This window comes from Monodon monoceros, unplaced genomic scaffold, assembly GCF_005190385.1.
Source record: "Monodon monoceros isolate NGI ecotype Baffin Bay Population unplaced genomic scaffold, NGI_Narwhal_1 Super_Scaffold_7, whole genome shotgun sequence".
Lineage (NCBI taxonomy): Eukaryota > Metazoa > Chordata > Mammalia > Artiodactyla > Monodontidae > Monodon > Monodon monoceros.
The window spans coordinates 43395499-43411833 of NW_021703784.1; the positions used below are offsets into that span (position 1 = coordinate 43395499).

The 16335-nt window shown below is 40.0% G+C and overlaps 1 protein-coding gene and 1 long non-coding RNA gene across 5 annotated transcripts in view; one reads left to right on the forward strand and one right to left on the reverse strand.

Moving 5' to 3' along the window:
• The window catches only part of LOC114887275, a 90783-nt gene extending 88935 nt beyond the window's left edge, over window positions 1–1848 (reverse strand). For both annotated transcript variants that reach the window (XR_003791519.1, XR_003791518.1), the window contains exon 1: window positions 1635–1848. This is a non-coding gene — a long non-coding RNA (uncharacterized LOC114887275). The remainder of the gene's footprint in view (window positions 1–1634) is intronic.
• Window positions 1849–1926: 78 nt separating this feature from the next.
• CTSC (cathepsin C) overlaps window positions 1927–16335 on the forward strand; it is a 40647-nt gene continuing 26238 nt past the window's right edge. Inside the window, exons 1-4 of one of the 3 annotated variants that reach the window (XM_029208054.1) lie at window positions 1946–2206; window positions 4653–4798; window positions 9788–9872; window positions 11533–11883. In XM_029208054.1, coding sequence (XP_029063887.1) covers window positions 2035–2206; window positions 4653–4798; window positions 9788–9872; window positions 11533–11543 — 414 coding nt within the window. In that variant the 5' untranslated portion in view covers window positions 1946–2034 and the 3' untranslated portion in view covers window positions 11544–11883. Of the gene's footprint in view, window positions 2207–4652; window positions 4799–9787; window positions 10679–11532; window positions 11884–16335 lie in introns of those variants that run through there. The other 2 variants (XM_029208053.1, XM_029208051.1) reach the window with 2 other exon arrangements.

Here is a 16335-nt window from a genome sequence, read left to right on the forward strand (position 1 = left end):
ATAATGATCTGAGACTAGTACCAAAATCTGGTTTGTATATAAACTGACTTTTATATCATTTTAAATATATCGAATTTTTAGGAATGCAACTTCTAGATAAATCAACAGGAAGGTACTTTGTTCTGCTGGGAACTTGACCAAGAGTTTTCTAGCATGAATAATGGAGGTATGATATTTGAATGACCATCTGATAAGGCAACTGTGACATTCATCAAGTTATTATTATCTCTGGATCTTCATTTCCCAATAGTAAAATGAATCTATTAGATTAAGAGGCCTCCAAAATCCTTTTCGATTATATTTATTAACTGAATAGAGATGTTTTCAACTTTCTTCACAATTGTTTGTGCTACTTTGATCATGCCATCAAAGAAATTTCCAACTTGACTGTTCAGCTCTTCAAAATTGATGATCTAGTGAAAGTTTTAACGTTTTAACAACCAATGACACATTTTCCCAGAGATTAGGAAGGCAATGTTACTCTGTCAGTTTATCTCTAAACAGTAAGTGTGCTAGTTTAATTATATGCTTCAGCTTTTCATCCTAAGTAACGGGGAATAAAACCTAGAAGTAGGGTGTTGGCTCCACCCTTGCCTTTGCAGTTTGTGACTACATTAGAGAGTATTTTCATTTAGGAGCTTTCAAGGGAAACTCCTTTTGCCAAATCAAAATTGGCTTTCCGGCCTGGAAACCAAGATAAGGCTATTAAGTACATTTATTTTAACACCCCAGGACACTTCCTAAGTATTTTCAAGCCAGAATTTGGAAGACAAAGGTGAATAATGTCGACTTGCTCCCTTTGAATGCTTACAATCTGGTGGAGAAGGTGGACATCCAAGTATTTATTTGTAACCAGTGTTTTAAGGGCAAAATGCACGTGCCCTAGAGGGCAGGGGCACAGAAAAGTCTGTCTTGTTCATCACTTGTCCTTGATGTTGCACAGGGCCTGACACCTAAAAGGCTCTGTGCACAAAAGGAGCCCCAACTTCCAACAACAGCCAGGAAAGACAGAGGAGCTCTCACAGAAAAGGATGATAATTAAACTGAAGGAGGAGGCACCTGGAAACAGTGCTACCTTATAATTACTGGCGATGAGACTGACACCCTGGAACCTGCTCATAAGACCAGCATTCTCCCACCAGCTCCCTTCCTCACCCTGAGGGACTTGCTTCCCCTCTGGGCCACCTGCTTTTCAGCTGCAAAACAAGGGCTTTAGTGCCTGTGCGTGTTTGCGTGCGCGCAACTAAATCCTATAACGTTAGCGGGCGGAAAAAAATCCTAATACACAAAAACTGCAAGTTTGCACTACAACTGAATTCCCCAGTGGATAACAGGCAAACAACATTAACAGGAAACCGACAAAACCCAGCAAACAAAAGGAAGTGAAAGTTTTGGAAAACGGAAGGAAGAGCAGTTCTCAAACAGCTGGGCTGGCTCGGGGTCGCACGTAAAATAGTTCTGAGGATAAAAGTTAGCTGAGTGAGGACGAAGTGGGAAAGACGAGCGAGTAAAAGAAAGCTCCACTAGTTAGGTCGCTCTTTCTCTGGGCCTTTTTCCTACCTTCGGTACCCCCTCCGCCCCCCCCCCTCACCGCGCTTCTCTGTCTCTGACATTTAGCCTCCCCTCCCCCTCACCTCTCTGTCTCTTCCTCTCTCTTTTTCTCTTAGTCTCTCTCTCTCTCTCTGTTACTTCTCAAGGAGCGAAGGAGCGCAGTCTGGGGCGCGCACAGACCAGCTGTGGCTCTGCAGTCCTCTTTGGAGGTGTCCCTTGGCAACTGAACCTGGTGCTGGGCTCTCTGGGCCTGAGGTCCGACGGCCGCCAGGTGACGGGCGCGCTCTCCAGAGGCCCCTACCTAAGGGGCGGTGCCACTAGCAGGCGCCCAGCCCCCGCGGCCCCGAGACCCCGCCCCCCTCCGGGTTGCCGGTTTCCAGCACCTCTATTTTAAGGCACTAGCACAGCAGCTGTGGCCTCAGTCCCCGCCTTCAGTGCTTTGGCTCGCGTGACTTCCCCACTTCTCCTAAGGGCCTTGCCAGCATGGGTCCCTGGCCCGGTTCGCCGCTCGCCGCCCTCCTGCTGCTCCTCTTCAGCGCTAGCAAGGTGCACTGCGACACTCCTAACAACTGCACCTACCCTGACCTGCTGGGCACCTGGGTCTTCCACGTGGGCCGCAGCGGTTCTCAGCGCGAGGTCAACTGCTCGGTTATGGGTAAGCCGCCGGCGCCCTTGCACCCGCTTCCTTCCTGTGCCTACCCGGGGCACCTTCCCTTCGGTCCCTGAGCCGTTCCCTGCAGCGCCCCCGCTAGGGGGAGGCCAGGAGGTCCTGGCTGGACTTGGGGTCCATGGGGGGCGTGCCCTCTACCGCTCCAGGGCAGCGACGTCAACGTGGAGCTGCTGAGAACGTCTCACTTCGCTCGGTCTTGGTTATTCCCGGGCCCCCAACACTTTTTGCAAGAACTCCCCCCCGCATGGTTTCCGTTTCTTGTTTTTGGGTTTGTTTGGTTTGTTAAAGAGTTGAGACCGTGCAGTCTTATCTCCTCATCCCATCTGCAGTATTTTATTGTGCCAGTGAAAAATGAGCTCAAAGACTCTTGAGAATATAGCTTTTAGTTTCCTTTTATTAGGTTGTGGGAAAGAGCCCTTAAGCCCAGAGATTTTTTTTTTTTTTTTTTTTTTTTGCGGTACGCGGGCCTCTCACTGTTGTGGCCTCTCCCGTTGCGGAGCACAGGCTCCGGACGCGTAGGCTCAGCGGCCGTGGCTCACCCGTCCAGCCGCTCCGCGGCATGTGGGATCTTCCCGGACCAGGGCACGAACCCTTGTCCCCTGCATCGGCAGGCGGACTCTCAACCACTGCGCCACCAGGGAAGCCCAAGCCCAGAGATATTGATGTGGACCTGAGAAAGCTTCTGGTACCACTACACAGTTGCATGTATTGCAGGGGGGTTAGTGATACCCACCACGGTTCTTGGCCTTCGCCAATCAGAAATTGACTACAGGCCAGACAAGAAATTCAGGCAAGGCTTTATTGGGCCCCTGCTGCAGCAGGGCTAGTGAGAACAAGTAACAAGCTTGTTCCTTATGTGGGGTGAGGGTATGGGGTGTGTCCAGTGGTGGGGGGGAGGGCTGGCTTGGGTGGTTTGCCCACCCCTCTGGGGGTGTTGAGTGCAGGGGGCATGCGCAATACCCAGTGTTAGCTCCGGACACCCAGTTTTTGCACAGGGCTCTTCAGAAATGGCAGTTAAGTTTTTTGCTTTTTTGTATCTTTTTGTCCATAATGGGGCCCAACTGTGCATGCACGCAGTTATTTTTAGTCCCATATAGTTTCTTTGTATTTTGTTGCTGGAGCAGGTTTGTCCAGGTGCAAGCATTGCAGCACTTCAGCAAAGGGTCCCAGGTCCCAGCCTGTCTCAGTAGTATATAAAAGTTTTGTGTTTTTTTTTAATACCTCTTTGGCCAATAATTATATTTTGAAATGCCCAGAGCCAAGCACAGTGCCAGGGCTCATGGAAGGCTCTCAATAAATATCTAGTGTTTGAACACCCTGGAACATTCCATATGCCCTCAGATAACATGGCTATCCCAAGGACAAAGAATTTAGTGAAGGGAGAAGAAAAAACACACAATCTTGGGTCAGGAGAGGCACTCTCGTTCTGCCCAAACCTTTACCACACTGTGGCTTGTGCAGAATGAGTGAAGCTCTCAACTGCAGTTTCCTTGTTAACGGAACAGAGATTGCCAGGTCATCTGTCACTAAACAGACTTACTCAACTGTCCAACTCCAAATGACTGTGTGGCATTTCGTAGTACTGGGCATTATAACCATTTTCTCTTTTAAAAGTTGAACTTGGAGATCCAAAGCAGAAAGGAGATCAGGATTTGCAGTGTTCTGTCACATGGAATCCCCTATTTCTAAGCATTAATCTGAAACGTGGAAAAATTGTCCAAAGTGTGGAAACCTCCAGATTGGACACAGCAGAACCCTTTTCAGGCAACCTCTCTGCCTATATTCCATACCTTTGACCTTAATCTAATCAATTAAAGACACCCACAGATCTGAGTCCCCATTTTCTGAAGGTTAAAAGTTTAGTTCCATTCGGCACAAATTAGCTGTATAGGATAAAAACCTTGAGTTTGCTGAATACTTTGAAAGGATTCAGATTCTGAGGTTCTGAACTGTACAGCCATTTAGAAGAAAGATATCCATCCCATTTCTTCTCTGAAGAGATCATTTCCTTTGTTCTTATGATCTGGTAGCAAGTCTTTTTATATTTCCACTTTTTGATTACCATTTTGTCTTCTCATTTCTGCTGGTCATTTTCAACATACCCCATTTCTCCTTTTCTTCAGTGGAAAAATTTCTTCAGTGTTTGGATGCTCTGGGAAGGTAGTGGCTGTACTTTTTGGGGTCTCTCTGCCTGCTGGGCTACTTGACGTATCTTTTGAGCCTTTGCTTCACATTCTTGCCTGAGACCCCTCTGGGATTATACAGAGGGAGGCAACAAAACGGGGACTCTGATACATTCACAAGCCAGATCCACCCACATTCAGTAGCATGAAAGGAAAGCAGCTTAAAAATAATGGAAATTATAGAGGAGCTTTTACCTCCCATTGAAGTCCACATAATTTTCCTTTGTTGTGCATTTTCTTTTCTTTAGGACCACCAGAAAAAGAAGTAGTGGTGCACCTTAAGAAGTTGGATACGGCATATGATAACTTTGGCAATTCTGGTCATTTCACCATCATTTACAATCAAGGCTTTGAGATTGTGTTGAATGACTACAAGTGGTTTGCCTTTTTTAAGGTTAGTTTTGTTGGAATATACATTCATATTTTCAATGATTTGATAACTGAAGCTTCTTCTAATGAGGAGACCCTCAGTATTTTAATTTTAGATTAAGAAGATAACCAGAATGGATACCAATTTTCTGAAGAGAAATTAGATGGTGTAATTTTGCCACTTTATTTAAAATTATAACTTCAGTAGGTTTAAAAAAAAATACATGATCTATATTTGAGTATGTATGATCCATCTCTATTTAAATTTACATTTTGGTAAGTATGACTAAATTCTTTATTTTCTTTATAACTACACCTTTATTTCTAATTGTTGCCTTAGTCACTTGGCTTTGTACTGAATCTGTTGGAAAGATAGGGTTTTTATTATTATCTTGAGGTTATTATACTGTTCCTCTTATCATCGTTTGTTAGCTTTGAGAAATTGACCTAAATGACTCATTGAACTAGTATAATGTACTAAATATATTAATGTGAATAATTTATTTGACTAAAGTGGGACAGAGATGGAGAGCCTTGGAGTTACTCCTTGGGCTAATGAAAGCAGAAGGTAGCCTAGCCAGCCCAGCTTGTTTTCTTCTCTCACTAGGGAAGAACTGTTGTCCATTCTTATGGTCTTACACATTGCTTCTAATTGCAGACACACTCTAAGGTAAAATAATTGAGCACAAATTGCAGTCCATCCCAGATATCCTTCTGAAGTTGGAACATTTCCTATTAGCAGGGTATTAAATGGTTTAACTAAATTGAATACGCAAACCTGAGACTAGCTGTTTCTTATTCTAAATAAAGTATAAGTAAAGACAGTTTTTCATGGGTTAGTGTCGGTAGCCTTTAAAACATCTGTTAAGAGTTGGCCAATTACAGGAATTTGTGGGAAGGTGAGGGAATTATTCTGTTAAAGATGATGAAAGACAAAGCACCAGCAAAAGACTAATTTCTGAATTTATTGTGATTGCTCATGTGGGTTGTGGCTTAATCACTAACTAGGATATGTTGTTAACATCTGAGCCAACCAAATTTCTAAGAATAGTAATGCCCAATTTTTTTTTTTTAAACTACGAGGACCCCTTCTTAATTGAAAAAAGAAAAGAGAGATGGGAAAAGTTGTCTCCCCTCACCTGGATTGGCTGTCTGATATTCAGCTGGTGGGAACCAGTCCATCCATGCTGGCCATTGAGGGCCAGCAGTCTGTTTTATTAGTTGAAGCCCATGCTTGACCAGTTATTAAATATTTTTAAATATCACCCCTAGATACTATGTATTTTTAAAAATCATAGCAGTATATGAGTTTTAAAAATTGTAGTGTGTAGGCAATAAATGTGATTCCATCTGAATATAATTCTTGGTCTGCATATTGATGAGCCTAGGGCTTTGTAGACCTTTGTAGGTACTCCGTTACAGTCCTTCAAAAGTTCTTTGCCTTCAGGTGGGGAGTGAATTGCCTATGGAATTGAGGCACAAGGAAAGAAATATTCAAGACAGTTGTTACCATGTACCTTCCTCCTTCCTCCACTTCTTCCTCTTGCCCCTCCTTTTTCCCACCTCTCCCTTCCTCTTCTCCTTTTGTTGATACAAAATAGGTAATCGATATTTGTTTAAAACATGAAAATGAAGTAGAATTCAGTTGAGAAATACGTTGCATAAATTACTTAAGTACAAGATAGGGTGTAGTATATAAATAGATGAGTGAATAGTTTTACCCATTTGGCTTAGAAGACTTTTCATTCTTCAGTTCTGTAGAATTGGAGAAACTGGTGGTGGAACTTCTAATGACACCATTACTTACCTGAGGCATAATCAGAAACAGGCAAGGGCAGTTTCCCTCCGGTAACATTTTCCCATCAGTCTGTCTGCTCTCAGCTTGAATAGGAGTCCGGAGATGGTGGGGACAGAGGGAATGGCTGGTAGCTGAATGAGGAATCGGAACACTTCTTTGTACAGTTGACCCTTGAGCAACACAGGTTTGAACTGCGTAGGTCCACTTATACAGAGATTTCCTTTTCAATAGTAAATACTATAGTAAATATATACACAATCCGAGGTTAGTTGAATCTGCAAATGGTGATCCAGGGTTGGTTGATTCCTTAGGTGTGGAAACCTGTATATTGAGGGCTGACTATAAGTTATAGGTGGGTTTTCAACTACTTGGAGGGTTGGTGCCCCAAACCGTGCGTTGTTCCTTTGTTCAAGGGTCAACTCTATTTCTCTTTAAGTCACAGTATAAGCAAATTTGGTATTTTTCTGTAGCCTCAGAACATTAGTTGCAGATCAATAAAGGCTTTTTAAAGCCAAATGAAGTTGTACGTGTTCTCAACCATATGTGGGAAGAGTCAGTGTATACACTGTTGTAGGGTAGAACCCTACCTGATCTTATGCTTCTGGACAGCATTCTCTTATTAGGAATAAAAGTAGAAGAGTGTTCTTCTACTACTGATTTCAGTGTATTTTTTAAAGTGTTCATTTGACCAGAACCATTATCAGGACCATGTTTTCTTTTCCTCCTAAAAAATCAGCCACTCTGGTCAGTAGTTAGATCATGTGATAAGGATCATAATTTCAATAAGCAGAGCAGGACGTACACAAGATACTTGATTTTAAACTTTCTCTGAACACAATCAAGTAGTTCCAGATAAACATATTTTGCAGAGTGATAAAATGCCATGTTCTTTTAGCAAATCCAACTGAAAAAGTAATGGGGAGTAGCAGAATTTAACAAATTTAAGAAAAATGATAAAGTGGAGTTGACTTTACATAATAGGGCAGTCAAACACTTTTGGAGTGATACTTGTTAACATAAAAGGCTTCCTGGATTTTACTGTAAGCCTCGGTGTATTTCCTACAGTGGTGCTGGGGAATCCATGCTGGGTGTGTAACTCAAGAAAGCTCACCCATTTAATGAATAAAGCATGTGAGATTTTTTTCCTACAGATTTTAGAAGTATCTTTTAAATGAAAAATAATTTATTTTTAAAAAAGAACAATTATCAAGATATAAGCAGTGTTTTACTATTCAAGTTTAGGTGCCTTATGTAAACTACACCATAATCCACTCAACCTACTGCTATTGCAGAAATATCTGACAAATTTTTGCCATTTAGACCCTCCACTGTTATTCTACAAATCAGTTGGATTTCCAGGAGTCTCCCTTAACTCATAGCAGACCCTACCACTTGTTTCCTTTTGCCATCTTCAGATATGCTTTCATGAGGTTGTTTCTTAGAGTTGTTCCTGCTAGTTTGCTGAGCGGGTGTTACATGCAAGGTATTCTATTAGGTTCCTGCTCCACCTTCTGTTCCTCTGTTCCCCCAGACCAGCCTGCAGCTCAACAGAACAGACAGCTTCCGCATCATTCTCCCTGCATGCCAACTTTGGAGCAGTTGTGACACCACTTTTATTGCTAGGAACTTGCTTTTATTAAGTTCTACTTATTCAGGCCCCACCTGGAAAATAAGCAGAATTTTTCATGAATTGAGGTTCTTCGACCTTTTTTTCCTTGGTTTTAACTGCTTAAGAAATTGGGAGTGGAGTGGGGATTTTTTTTTTTTTTTTTTTTTTACATAGGACTTCAAGCTAGATAAAAGCTTGGAAGGAAATCTTGACACTGGAAATTTATACATAGTTTGAGTTAGGCAGGAAGCACTAGGTTTATATTTTTGAAAGACACTTTTTTTCTACTCAACTTCCAGCATAGATTCAGTTATCAGAAAACTTTGGTGGGGTTACAAACTCACATGAATTTAGGGCTCACCCAGGCAAATACCTAAGCATTTAAAACAACTTTTGTAAAACAATAAGGAGTTATTCAACCTATGGCAAAATGGAAACTTTCCTAGAGACATTCAGATTCAGTTTTCCTTTAAAATAATGCACTGGCCAAAATAAAAGACCATCTGCACAAGCCAGTTTCTAAGACTATCAAATTTTAATAGCATTACCATTTGATTATAATTGGCACACTCCAATAAATTTGCACTCTTTAAAGGTACCTGCAGATGAAAAACAACCAACCTCTTATATAGAAACACGCAATGTAACAAAACAATGTAAAGGATGTTTGATTATGGCTGACTTTGTGATGGGTGGGTAAGCAATTGGTTTTTTCTTCTTTACACTTCTGTGGAATTTGTTCATTTTTAACCATGAGCATGTATAAAGCTCCTCTACACTGTCCTCTACCGAATTGCCAAGGAAGGAAGTGGTATGAAACAAACTCAGCTTCAAAGAATACCCTCAAGTTGCATAAGCTTTCTAACCTTTTACTGTTTCTCACTTTACTTTCTCTGAGGCTGTAAAAGGAGGCAGTAGCGAATGAACTCAGATTTTATTTTGAACATTAAGCTACTCAAGGGCTGAAGAAGATGCATAGAAGGGAAACTAGACTCATTAGGCTGAAAACTGAATTTGGGGGTAGTTAAGCAGACTTCACTGATTTCTAGTTGAGTTTCTGTTTGGGACCTACCAGTCTTTGTAGAACTATAAGCTAAAAACACTACCCTGAGTATTTCTAAAGCAGGTTGGTACTCAAAACAAGAACAGTATGTTGGGAAATCCATACCAGAGGATTTATTTACCCATTTTGTGTGCTAGTGACTTACAAATTTCAAGCTTGTCACAACAGTTAGAAATGTGAATCATGTGTTCCTACAGTAAAGGATTTGGGAGTCTCGTGCGATTTTTCTGTTGTGCCTTCTGGGTTCATTTTCAAGATATAACAAACTTTCAGAATATTTGTTATTGGGATAGATTTACCTGTTTTAATACAGATTCAACACACCAAGATGAGTTTGTCTTTTTTAAAAAAAATAACTTGATGTTTACTTTTAAAAGTGTTTAAATTGAGGAAAAGAATCAGAAGTTAAGCACTTAGCACATGTCTGGGTATTTGTTTTCTTTCATGATGTTGCTTAATCTCGACGTAATGACTCAGTTTTCCATTGTAAACCCTTCTTAATCTCGACGTAATGACTCAGTTTTCCATTGTAAACCCTTCGTAGGATGTCACTGATTTTATCAGTCAGTTTTTCATGCAGCTGGGAACTGTGGGGATATATGATATGCCACATCTGAGGAACAAACTGGGTGAGCTCCATTGAAATATTTTTAACTTTCTTACTAAAAGCAAGCTTCCCTCCTCCTTGGTGGCTTATGAAAATTAATGTTTATTTACTCATCAGGGAGAGGAAGATGGAGAACAGAGAGATTATGGTTTTCTTATAGATTTCTTGCTTGAGCCTGCTTATTTGCTACTTCTTATCTGCCTGCACTATTTATTTTCATGTTAGCATGTTCTGTTTGCACACATCAGATTAGCTTTCTCAAGCATGATGCTTATAACGTAAGTGGACATGAAACCAAAAAGATAAAGACCCAGTTAAGGAAAGGTTGGTTCAAATTCAGTTCACATCCTTGAAGTAGCTATGCTGCCTGAGGTTGCTCATTCTTTTCTAAAAAGACTCAAGAGGGACCCATGTGAACCATGGCATTTTAGTTGTCTTCCAGTAGAGAAGGTGGCTCTTCCAGAGGAACTGACGTACCTGTTAGTCATCCCTTTGAGACATCACCTATCATTTTTTAAACTGGTTCCTTCTCAGAACAGACTATTGACTAGGGAGAAGAGGATCTTTTTCACTCTGTACATTCTCCTCACACTTTCAGGATAGATGTTTTAATCATTGCTCTCTCTGGATCCATAAATTTAGATGTCTAAAATTTTGATGGAAAAATGGGTGGTTAGAGAGAAAAAGTTAATAGGGACTTACCCTCCCTTACATTTCATATAACAGATTTTCCCCTTTCCCTTCCTCTTTTACTTAGCTCTTAAGTAAGGAAGTGAGATATGAAAAAGGGAACTGGGGCAAGTGTTGAAAGCACCATAGCCTTATCCTGTATCAGCATTTTTCAAACAGTTTAATGGGCCAGCAGTGGCCCACACATGTGCCAGGAAGGGATTGCTCATAAGTTGTATCACTTCATCTTGTTAAGCTTTAAAGGTTGTTCTAGGCAGCCACTAATAACACATCAAAGTGAAAATTAGAGCTGAAACCAATAAGCTCTTTCTTCTAAATTTATTTCTGGTAGTTGAATAAGTGTAGACTGCCTTAGTTTTCTTTCAGAACTTCTCACAATCTTTAATATACTGTATGGTGATAGCTGAGAAGGGAGATATAATAGGAAGGTTTTCTAAAATAAGTTTACCATTATTTCCTCACAAAAATTTAAGGTATTCTCAGAATGCAGTTTACAAAATTCTGTCTTAAAACTTTCATTCTTTCGCCTTATTAGGGAGATGCTTCTACCAGCAGAAAAGATTGACCCTAGTATTTGATCTGTAAATGGGATAAATAGCCTTGTACCTAAAAACATTGATCAAAGTAGCATTAAGCCTACATTTAGAATTTGTAAGGTGTAGATGTTATTATGTCTCGGTTGCTAGATTAGCCTCTTTCTTAACTACATTTCAAAACTATATTAGGCTTATTTGGTAGCATTTAATTTAAAATGCATCTGCATGTGCGCTTCTTGAGCATGTTGGCTGCATGCACGATATGTATTGCTTAAGCATTCAGCTGTTGAGAATGGCGGCTTTTTGTGAATGTCTTAAATAGCATGAAAAAATACCTGCATCTGAAATACTAAATACTAGTATTTTTTTTTCACTTAAAGAAATTAATATGTTTAAATTTTTAAGAGACAGTATGATCCTTGTTGGCTTGTAACTCTAGTTTTTATTGTCTTTTAGTTATTAAATAGAGCATCTGTTGAGGGGCTTTTTTAAAACCACAGCCAAAAACAGACTTTGGGGCTAAGAGGCAAGAGGCAGAGCAGCATGCGGCAGTGGACCTACCTACCTCTAACAGCTAGCAGAGGCCTCTAGCAGCTACAGTCCCTTCTGGAGTCTTTATGTGCATGTAACATACAAAGGAGTCCTGGTAACCTACCTCCAAGGCAGCTGCCCTCCTGAACACTTCCTTGGAAAGCGGCAACTGCCATTCTGGAATGTGAACAACCAAAGACCAAGCAGGAAAAAGAAAAAAAATCTGGAAGTCTTAGGTGGCTTCGCCCTTCAGCCTTTGAATGAAAGGAACAATATGCAACATACGTTTCTTTCTTATTTTCTCTTTTGAAAACTCTTCTGTTGAAATGATATTTTCAGACTGCTTTTAGGACTTGACATTTATTTTATTTTGTTAACAGTGCAAATTTTACTCACAGTTAAATGAACTTCCCAAGTGCCTTCTCTTTCTCTAATTACCTTGAGGAGCCCCCACACCTATTATAAAAATAAAATGAGGCTTCGGAATATCTTGAGATGTACAGATACATCATGGGTGGGAAGATGGTCCCAGGGGGACATGTTTGGGGGAGGAGGCTTTCTGAGATCAACCAAACCGCTGAAGGGTCTCTTTTTATAGATCATAGATCTGCAGTACCCCTGTCCAGAAAGATGGTATGATTAATACATTTTTTTTGGTGTTTTTTAAAATTAGGTGCCAGCCTTGTGCTAAGAACTTGACATGCTTTATGTTACAAAAATCCCATGAAGTAGATATTACTAGCTTCAATTTTCAGATAGGGAAAATTAGTCTCATACAGTGTTTAAACTCACACAGCTTCTAACTATAGAGTGATATGGGCTGTTTGTCAAGTTTGTTTCACAAACAAGTATTGGTACTTGAAGTCACATTTTGGGCAGGTTTTCTGGTGAATCCTAGTCTGTAAGCATCACAAATGTTAGTTCAGTGCACTGTATTGGCTCTTGTTGAAATTTTAGGAGAAGAATTGGCTTGAACCTTAGATTTCCTTACCAAATGAGGCTACTGACTTTCTTTCCTAAGCCCAGGTCCCTTATTCAAGACAAAAATTTACTTTCTCCTTCTCTTTATGGTTCTCCAAATTGAAAGAGAGTTTTGTAACCTTCAAGTTAAGTACCCTTGTTAAGTTTACTTTTCTTTTTTTTTTTTGCGGTACGCGGGCCTGTCACTGTTGTGGCCTCTCCCGTTGCGGAGCACAGGCTCCGGACATGCAGGCTCAGCGGCCATGGCTCACGGGCCCAGCCGCTCCGCAGCATGTGGGATCTTCCCGGACCGGGGCACGAACCCGTGTCCCATGCATCGGCAGGGGGACTCTCAACCACTGCGCCACCAGGGAAGCCCAAGTTTTCTTTTCTTAATTACACTATTGTTCAAACTGATTGCTGTCTTTTAGGTCTTTCCTGTTAATAAACAATGGACTAGTCTCCTCCTCATTTGTTTAGAGCTGATTAAACATCAGCCTTGGCAAACCAAAAATGTGGGGCTACACCTAATTCTTATTGTCTGGGAGGACTTTTCTGCATCCCTTGAATTGCTTCTTGAGTGGAGGAGTCTTTCTCTAGATAGTAGGTTGTCATTATTACTTTATTGGTTCAGATAATTATTTATATCATTTGAGAGGCACTGGTCTGCTGTTCTGAGAAGGTTATATCTTATAAAAACTAAATAAGAGTACATCCGACTGCCACCTGGATACTTTCTTCTCTCCTGATGATTCTTTTTTTTTTTTTTGCGGTACGCGGGCCTCTCACTGTTGTGGCCTCTCCTGTTGCGGAGCACAGGCTCTGGACTCGCAGGCTCAGCGGCCATGGCTCACGGGCCCAGCCGCTCCGCGGCATGTGGGATCTTCCCGGACCAGGGCACGAACCCGCGTCCCCTGTATCGGCAGGCGGACTCTCAACCACTGCGCCACCAGGGAAGCCCTATCCTGATGATTCTTTGTCACTCAGGATCTTGATGCCACCTCTGTGAAATTCCCCAGCTTTCTCCCTTACTGGGAGGAATGCTCTTATTTTGGTTCCAATTGTACTTTGCAGGTATCTCTGCCCTGGTAGTACTAACTCTGCTGTAAAAGGAATGACTTGATAGCGTGTCATCTTCTTCCAGACTGAAGATCTCTGTATCTTCAGCACCTAATGCATGTAGAACTTTATCTTGGAACTTTAGTTTGGAAAATTATCCACATTTCTCTTGTCTTTTCAAAGACTTCAAAAGTAATACCAGCTTACAAAGAATTAATTCTGTAGGGTTCTAGAAGCCCAAATCAGGAACGGTGCCATGTTTATATTTTTGGTCCTCTGTTCTAAAAAAATATTAGGTTACATACTTACAGCATTCTGTAAGAGTTGTGTATTTTCAAACTGATTGTCTGGGTGTAAATAGTGACAAAGCAACCAATGTGTATAAGAATATATTTAGCAAGGCATCTAAAATCACTCCTACTAAAGTGTTTTTTTTTCCCCCTGTTTCTTTGAGTATCTTTGCATCTAAATGTTTGGTTTGATTATAAAAGAGAAAACTTGGGTACAAAATTGCAGGTATTTGTGTTAGTAGGCCCCATAATAGATTACTGTTTAGCATTCTCTGTTGTAATTGCCTGTTTGTCCTTTCCTCTGGCCTTTAAACTCCTTGAGGGCAATGATCAACGCTGTATTAATGACCATTTTATTCCTTATGTATAGTTCAATATGTGATAAATAATAGGGCTTCAATAAATATTTGTAAGAGAAAGAAAATTGAATAATATACCATTGTGTTGTTCTGTTGTTTTATTGCTGTGTTTCTGAAAGTATTTTTACTTTGTGTCCTTAGAGGCTATGGTAGACCCTCAGGCCATAGTTTTTGAATGACTTTGTAGAAAACAGATGAGACTTTAACATTTTATTCTGCTTATATATTATATTTTAATTTTTTGTGTGAGACTGTAGAGGCTAAGATAAACCTCAGAGTTAAAAATAGTAAAGTTCTAACTTTCAGAATTACTAAAAAGTAAATTAGCTGTCAGGGGAAATAGTGAGCTTTATCTGTGACTGCAGTGGTTCCCCAAAGCCTGGATAACCAAGGACTCAAACTAGCCTAGGGTGCTGTGGGCTGTGCCCCCACCCCCTCCTTAAGAAGCACCAGCTAAAGGTTAGAGTCGATGAACTCTAAAATTTCTAACAACCTTACAGTTTAAGAGATTATGAGCAAATAAGTGAGGAATGAGCCAAGGGACTTTGTCTACCTTGCTGGGTGTCAAATTGCTGTTTTCTGAACTAGTTCTGGAACATATGTTTTGGTTTAAATGGAACATCTTTTCAGCCCTGGAAATAAATTTATCGTCCTCCATTTTCATATGTAAATCTGATTGCCAGTTCCTTCAGTAAAATGCTGGAGGTTATTTGGTTGCAACCACTGCAGCAATTTCTTGGCAGTCTCACAATTCATTAAAATTCAACTTTTTAAATAAATGGTTAAGTCTGGTTAGTGGGCAGAAAACGAAAGCTAATCCTTGAAACTGCCAGGGAAGTTTGTTTCTGAGGTAAGATGTGACACTCTTGGTTGGGTTGGAAAAATATCAATTTAGGAAAAGATGCCTTCTTCTCCTTTGTTGCCATCTAATGGCTTCATTCACACTCCAGACCTGACAGCAGATGGAAGCAGTTAATCTGCGCTTACGTAGACATGTACAGACATGGCAAAAAATTGAATAAACACTCTTTGTTCTTCAGTATTGCTGGAATGTAATCTCTCTATATGTGTGGTGTATCATCAAACCATTTAACTTCATGCAAGGTGTTCTTTTCTGAAATGGTGAATGATATTGATGGATTAGACCTAGATGTCCAAATTTTTAATAGGTATTCCATACATTTTAAAATTTAAAAATTATATACATGCACTACTATACTAACATGTTTGCTATCAAACATGAAATAATATTAAATGATTAAATATTTGATTTATTTATTGTCAGAAAAACATGTCCTGCCAAAATATATCTCATTATGATATTCTTTGGGAACAATGTAAAACTATGTTTCATTATCATGATTTTGTTGCCAAAAGCAATGTAAGGATTTCTGTTACCTGTCATTTTTATTACTGCCAATTTTCAACATTTGGAAACAATTTTCTAGTTAAAATGTTTCAAGTAAAGAATTTTAATTTTGACACATTTTGTTAAAAGTATGAAAGTGTCACTGGTAGAGTTTAGAAGAATTACTGTTTGGTATTTAAATGATGTTTGGTGTTAAATGATGACAATTTAATGGGCAAATTTTAAAACGGAGACATTTGCTTTATTGATAAAACAGATTAAAAAGTGAATACCGCAACACTGGAACCATTTCAAAACATGTTTTCAAAAACTCATACCAGGAATAGGGCAAATGTAAGCTTTGTTATTTTCTTATGTTTTCTTATATTTACATCATTAGTGTTTGCAAATCCTGGTTTCTTTGCAAGTATTATTTTAAGCCACATGTTCATTTTGTGCGAGTTAGCTTAATTACATCATATGTACATAAGTGAATTTAAGCAGGCACATGTAAAAGGGAATGTGCTGTGTCCTAACCATCTTTAGGCAGCATACTGCACATAACAGGTGAACATCTGACATTGGAACTGAGTGGGGTTATCAGTGTTGCTTTGTATATTAAATAATAGTGGAGGTTGGTTTTCAATTTTATTTCCATGCTACAAATAGAAATCGAAATTATAAGATTTTTCTTTCTGATATTTTAATGGAT